We start from the raw sequence: 7550 nt of genomic DNA on the forward strand, positions 1-7550 counted from the left end.
AAAAAATCACAGTCATATGAATGATCCCACAAAAAGTCTTTTAGCAGCATGAAATCCACGCTGGATATTTTAGGCGGGCTTGGGAGATCCGCATGGAGATTTAAAAATGTAGCTTCAAATAGGAGACGTGGCATTTTTTTATATGGTATATGCAACATTTGCAAAGTTGCGTAAAGATTTTACCACAATAATTTGGGTTATTTAGCCCGTTATAAGTGGAAAATTTAAATGTTATTCATTAATTTATATATTTCATAGATTCAAACTAAAAATTCTAAAAATAGAGCATATAACTAACTGCTGGTAAGACTGAAAAATGGTGCAGTCACTGTTGCTGTAGATCCATTTCTAAGTATCTGTCTTGTTACTAAACGTATCTGTTAAGCTGACATGTTGTACATAACAAGAAGAAATGGAACGATAACCAAAGAGGTAACATTAGCAATTCAATTAAATCAATTCAGCTTTACCAGCAGGAGTTTTTATAGAGGTTTGTAAGATCCAGCCTTTAAGCTGGACTTGCATTTGTGAGAACATAAAAAAATGTGGGTTAAATCAAAGAGAATAAAATAAAATGCTTGTCACACTTTCCAGAAATTTAGCTGTAAAAAAATGTGTCAAAACATTTAATATTTTCTTTACCCTCTTCAAATTTACATCTATAGTTGTTTGAGCTGTGTCTATCAGAAGGCTACATTTGTTTATTCTTTCCTTGCATATGAAGAACTCCCTGGTTTGCTCAAATATTGTTTGTGAAACAGCTTCATGTCTCTTGTAAAAATTTCTGAGTATTTAATTCAAAGATGAACTTTAGTTTGAACCTTTTCCTCTTGCTTGAATCTCAAGTTTAGAATTTTCTTGAATTGGAAAAAAAATCCTTATTTGTCTGTCTTCGTTGTGCAGCTGTGTCCGAGGCTACATAGGGGAGAGATGTCAGTTCAGTGACCTGGAATGGTTGGAGCTCCAGCAGGCTGAGAAGGAGAAGGAGAGGAATCTGGTCATTGGAGGTTGCATGGTGGCACTCATTTCCATCATTTCCATCACAGCCTGTATCACCTACTGTTTCCGGTGAGTTTCAGGTGACAGCTGGCAGTAGTGAAGGCTAGATGTAGGGTGATGCTTTAAAAGTTGAACAAGGCCGGTGGAAACAGACCTATAACCTTGTAAGTGAGTTTTCAGGGTTTACCACCACGGCTGTTAAAAACAACCCGAGACATGTTCAGTTGTGTAAAGAATGATCTGCCATTCTTTACAGTGCGTCAAACACAATGTGGGGTGAGCCATGTAGTGGCCTCTGTCAGACAGCAGGGGGCGTCGGGAAGCCAATCAAATGGTGAACAACTAACATGCAATCCTGCTTGTTTGAGTAAAGCCCAACTCTTCTGCTTTGTTTCCACCTGAGATGTTTTTAAGTAGCTGATTTGTTTTATTGTCGTTTTTCTGCTGGTTCTCTCCCTTATTTTGCTTCACAAAGCACCCCGCTCCCAGCCCCACATGCTACAACATCCCAGTGTTTACACTCCTGCTTCCCCAGTGGAAGTGGCACGCTTTCAATTACATGGTTGGTTTAGCTTGTTCTACAGCAATTACACACAAAAATAGGTCATTCCTCGGCTACTAAATGGAGTCGGCGAGGTATGACCCCCGTGGAAACGCTACATGGTCGCCAATAGCGCTGCCTCAAATTGCCTTCTGCACTTGACTGAAAGCTTACTTGTGAAGTCTGTGAGCTTGCTGGGTTTGTTTCACCTGCAGCCACAAACAGTGAAGAAAGGTCATGTTTGAGAAGCAAGAAAATCAAAGTGAGTGAAGTGATGATTATCATCTCTGGCTAATTCCTAAAATCAAATGTCGTCATATATTATAGGTAATTGTAGCTTATAGTATAGGCTTCTGGGAAACTATGTAGTGGTTTTACTTTATCTTTTATTCTGAAGATCTAGGAGACTCGTCCTCAAACAAACCTCAGAGGATAATGTGAGTGAGATCAGTGTGACTGATGAGAGCATGTCTGAGACGACCACCACCAGCGTTCCTCGTGTAAGACCACTATCAATTGTTTTATTTGCACATGGTCACATTTTTACTTACACATTTAAATTTGTGCACATATATTTGAATAAATGTCCCTCACATTTGCAAAAAATATAACTTCTTACTGCCTTCAACAAGGCTCTGGAATAGACATTTGACCACTTTTATTTTCAGAACAGGTAGTTTATGGAAATTGTTTGGTATCCTGGCATGATACCTAACATTAAAACATAGTTTATCGTCTGCCTAATGTTAACCTCTCTTATCCAAACCAGTTTGGGTGTGTTTGAAATCATGGTGCTGTTGGGAGATTAACAAGGGGTCAAGGCAAGGCTTTCAAACCTCAGAGCCTGTACCAACTGTCAGGCATGGTGGTGATGGGATCATGCTGAGGGTCTGTATTACAGGTAGCTGTTCTGGCACAAAGTGGAAGAAACAACAAATGAGGAGCATTTCATCCAGATTCTCTAATTTCACCTCAAGTCAACAACTAGATGGTAAAACTTTGACTTACCTTTTGGTTTCAACAGGTCAGTACTCCCAAACACACCAGAACTGGTTCTGAACCGGATAAAACAGGCTAACATTCAGGATCTAGAAAGAATTCAATGTTGATTCAACTGAAAATTTGCGGACTGTACATGATTTTACTGTATATATATATAGATTTTTATAGATTTTAATATTAGTTCTGCTCTGTCCTTTATACTGCTGTAACAATGTAAATTTCCCCACTGTGGGATTAATAAAGGAATATCTTATCTTAAGGTTTGGAAATCAGCTGATTAAAATTGTCTCTGCTGTCTCTGCTAGAATCATGTTGTCAGCTACCAAAGCTTTAATGCAGCTTGCTAATACGTATAATATATGTATATATTTGAGCCTGTATGTACTATTTTAAACCTGGGTCAAAAATTTTGCATCAAATCTAAACTTATGCATCAAATTTATATTCATGGAAACAGAATAGAAAACATGGATCATTAAAAATCCTTATATGTGCACTTCTGCCCACATTAAACTGGATGTCAGAGATGTCCATTCAGCCATAAATCCAGTTCTATTCATTAACTTATTACCACCACAAGGAAATATAGCAAAAAATATCAAAATAAAAGCTTAAACATGTCTACTATATGCATCCACAGTTGATAACAGAAGATGGTGTGAACAAGGAGGCCATCCATCCAGATCCAAGGAGAGCTGCCTGCTCACCATGTGCTACAGGATCAGGTGCCAGAAAAATCCTTCAAGTTTTCTTTCACACTTTTCAAACCACCTGTAATGATACAAATATGTTTTCAGGCATCAAACCTATGTCTGAACAGCAGGCATCGATCTTCAAACATGACGAAGAATACAGGAATTTGAAGCTTCCAGACTCCACCACAGAGACCGCCCAGCCTGCCGCCCATCGCTTCAGTCCTTCACTATCAAACTTAAACACAGACAATTCTTCATCTGTCAAACCAGAAACACAGTAATACCCCCAGGCCACAGTCACCTCCTTCCTAGCTCAGAAGAACCCAAAACAAAGCTGGACCGCTCTGTAACATGTTTCTGTAAATGCAAAACTGTATTTAATTAACTGCTACCATGATAGAAACCAGAGCTCTCATAAAAAGTTAAACTTTAAAAGTAAAACTACTGAGCATCTGGGCATTGCTTTTCAGTGCTTGGTGGGTGCATCCAAATGGTCAGATAATTACTAACCTAAGTTTCAAGCATAGGGCAAAGTGTCCAGACCGCATCATTTATACATTTGTAATGCTTTATTGGGTCACTGATGTGATATTTGAGTCTCAGCTGAATCATTTTCCTAGAAAAGGCATACCAGTTTGGAATATTATATGCAAAATTCTTAGTGTAAAATAATTATGGAAAACCTTATTGACCGTAATAAACTTTATGCTTCAGAACTGCCTACATCTATAAACCGGGAATTAATCAATCATGTGGAAATAATGACAATATTTTTTTATTTTATTGGTCATTTTCTCATTTTTGCAAGGTCAGACCATGAGAGGTGTGCTTCATGTATAATTTCCATTCAAAAGTAGAAATATGAAGGTAGACTCTATGAAGTCTGTTATTCCATCAGAACCAGGAAGACTGGATTTTATCCTGATTAAGTCTCCGTTCCATGTGGTTTGCTATCAGGTCACAAAACAGATATGATCTTTTTGTGAATGTCTGGCATTTACTGTATGTGATTATGTTAAACTTCAGATTTCCTCAAGCGCACAAGTCAGTAACTGTGACTCTTGCTAGCTTAATGTCCATTAGCATTTGCAAAAGAAAAAATAACATAGTTTGATTTTGTCCAATTTTTTTTCTTATTTTTTGATATTCAGTAAAAGTTAGAAAATTTCAAAATAAAAATGATCACTAAAACAAATGGCTTCATTGTTGAGTAAAGTTTAAGCTCTGAGAGTTTTCTCTTTTGAACACTTTTCATTCAGACCCTGGTGGATAAAAAAAATCGCCTGAACTTCTTATAATTAAATCCTAAAAATACAAAATCTGTTTACTATTTGAATTCACTTAAAATGGTTTTACCATTTAAACCATTTAAACAAGTTAAAGTCAACACAGCCAGCTATATACAACTAAGGTAGTGTGCTTGTAGGACTTTGCCACAATTAACAGTTATGCCTGTATATAAATAACATTACATCTATTAGAAGTATAAGGTTTATTTTTATAGGTGGCTCGATGGTTGGTCAGTTCTACTGAGATTTATGTTTTGAAAACTTCAAGTATTTCAAGTTTGGTTAGAAAAAAGAATCTTGTTGCTCCTTGGTTAAATCCAAACAGACTATTACAACTTTTTTTTTTAACAGAAAAAGGTAAAAGAAATGTAAAATGATCAATTTTATGTACATTGTGCTCAGTGATGACTATTGAATATTTTTGTTTTAGACATCAATAAACTTCATATTTCTATTTTATCAATAAATTGACTGACAAAAAAAATCATGCCTGATGAAACTTCAACTCTACTGCAATATTTTCTTTGTGTAAAGGACGTAATTTTAATAATCTTTTCTTAATAACTGAAAGATTATTTTGAGCATTTATGAATTATTTTTGGTTTGTTACACTCCATCACTCTCTTCTTAAAGCTCAGCTGTGCTCCATCGATGATGCTTTTCTATCTCCCAGCAAATCTCCCGCTCTAGTGCTGCTGGTGCCACTAGTGCCACCCTTCACCGCCACTCCATCTTTCCATTTCTGCCTCCATCTCTGACTCTTTCTCAAGGTTGACTGGGAATCGTTAATAGAAGGAACCACAGCCTCTTTGTTTCGGGGCGATGGCAGCAAACAAAGCACTTTAACTCAAAAACCATCAGTGGCCACATTGATATTGATTTTTGTGGCAAGACACTTATCTATATATTGGTCTCCATTAGTGCTAACAGATAGGTTAGAGCACCAATCCAAACAGAAGCAGATCAGCTGGCTCGTATATGAATCGAGCCTAGAGTCAATTTATCTTGTATTACTGCTCAATTGGGGCAACAGGGGGCAATAGAGTCACTGACACTATAAGGCACATGTGTCAAATTCAAGGCCCGCGGGCAACATGTGGCCCGCGATGTCATTTTATGTGGCCCCCCCAGCATTTTATAGGCCGATGATGAACTTAAAATAGGTTTTGAGCACAAATTGACTACAACCATTTACGGACTGAGTCAATAGATTTTGTACTGTTTATTTTATTTTTTAACCATTTTTAATTTTGAAGTGTTGATTTTAACATAACGTGAACCCAGAAGGCTCCATTTGTTAAATCCGCTGGATGAGTTTCTCCCAGCGGTTTCTAATTATTCGCAGGAGCGGAGCCACGTCAGCAGTGGACTGCGCATGTTACAGTCATTTATTTCCTCAAGATAAACTGCTGGCTCCTCAAATGGATAAACACAATGTTGCATTCTCTTTAGTTTTCTCTGGTCTGTAATGGAGACTTGAATTTAACGTGCCATTTCAACCAAAGGTTTGTAATACGCTTCCTAACCATTTTTTATTTGTAAATATTGATTTTATTTTTTAGCCATTTAGCCAAGACTGTAGAACCATTTGTCTCTGCTAATGACATCTTCAATACATTTTTTGATCCCAGGCTTAGTTTATAGACTGAACAGACAGAAACAGTTACCATTATATATTTTGAACTGTTAATTTTATTTTTGAACCATTTTTTAATGGTTCAAAAATACATTTTACAATTGAAAAGTGTTGATTTTATTTTTTTAATATTTTTATGTATTAATTTTATTTTTGAACCATGTTTAATTTTGAAGTATTGATTTTATTTTTGAACCATTTCTTTTATTGTAAAGTGTTCATTTTTGAACCATTTCTAATTGTAAAGTGTTTTTTTTATTTTTGAACCCTTATTTATTTTGAAGTGTTGAGTTTATTTTTGAACCATTTTTTATTTTGAAGTGTTGATTTTATTTTTGAACCATTTTTTATTTTGAAGTGTTGATTGTCTGAAAGACCTTACACATAAATTGCCCCATACGGGGTTTGAACCGACAACCTCAGCATTACCAGCATGGTGCTCTAACCTGCTGAGCTAACTCACCTACCTTACAAACTGTTGAGTTTCCATGGATTTAAAAAGAACTTACATGATCTTACCACAATGAAGATTTGATAAAAGTGCTTATATTCTAATATTCTAATGTTTTTCAAAACAACATACATAATATTTTATTTTCCAGAGATTTTGTATTTTGAAGAGTTGATATTATTTTTGAACCATTTTTAATTTTCAAATGTGGATTGTATTTCAGAGATATTTTTATTTTAATGTGTTAATTTTATTTTTGAACCATTTTTTATTTGTAAGCATTGATTTTATTTTATAGCCATTTAGCCAAGTCTCTGTAGAACCATTTGTCTCTGCTAATGACATCTTCAATACAATTTTTTGATCCCAGGCTTAGTTTATGGACTGTAATGTGAAATTAGGCACAATTATAAGTCTGACAGTTTGTTCACCAAGTTACTGTGCTCTCCGAGAGGATCTGTGGTATAAGTATTTGACATTGTTCCATGCCCATTGTTGACAATAGTCTCTAACAAATTTTGGATCATCTACCAGGTACACTGCAAAGCGCCTAAGTTTCTGTAGTGTAGTGGTTATCACATTTGCATTATATGCAAAAGGTCTCTGGTTCAAAACCAGACAGAAACTATTTTAGTATGTTCTATTCATCACAGGTGTTTACTAACGGTCAACAAGGGTTCTGTGGTGTCATGGTCTGTACTCTGAATCCAGGCATCCGAGTGCAAACCTCAGTTGAAATTTTCATGCTTTGCATCTCACATCATCAACTTTGGAACCTCAAACTGAAACAAAGCAGAGAAGTTCAGTTCCTGTAGTGTAGTGGTTATCACGTTTGCTTTACCCGCTAAAGGTCTCTGGTTCAAAACCAGACAGAAATGGTTTTTGTAGGTTATGCATCTTTTGGGGTGCAGTGAGAAAACAAGAGCCTTCATTTTTC

At 36.1% G+C, this 7550-nt stretch overlaps 1 protein-coding gene and 1 non-coding gene across 3 annotated transcripts in view; both read left to right on the forward strand.

Moving 5' to 3' along the window:
• The window catches only part of egf (epidermal growth factor), a 19897-nt gene extending 14944 nt beyond the window's left edge, over nt 1–4953 (forward strand). The window contains exons 19-22 of one of the 2 annotated variants that reach the window (XM_016670953.1): nt 904–1068; nt 1938–2040; nt 3183–3267; nt 3340–4953. In XM_016670953.1, coding sequence (XP_016526439.1) covers nt 904–1068; nt 1938–2040; nt 3183–3267; nt 3340–3518 — 532 coding nt within the window. In that variant the 3' untranslated portion in view covers nt 3519–4953. The remainder of the gene's footprint in view (nt 1–903; nt 1069–1937; nt 2041–3182; nt 3268–3339) is intronic. The other variant, XM_007551059.2, reaches the window with a different exon arrangement.
• A 2214-nt stretch (nt 4954–7167) lies between these two features.
• On the forward strand, nt 7168–7240 carry trnai-uau (transfer RNA isoleucine (anticodon UAU)). Its single transcript has one exon. It is a non-coding gene; the product is annotated as a tRNA-Ile (tRNA).
• Nucleotides 7241–7550: the final 310 nt, after the last annotated feature.

Source organism: Poecilia formosa, unplaced genomic scaffold (assembly GCF_000485575.1).
Source record: "Poecilia formosa unplaced genomic scaffold, Poecilia_formosa-5.1.2 Scaffold39, whole genome shotgun sequence".
Taxonomy (NCBI): Eukaryota; Metazoa; Chordata; class Actinopteri; order Cyprinodontiformes; family Poeciliidae; genus Poecilia; species Poecilia formosa.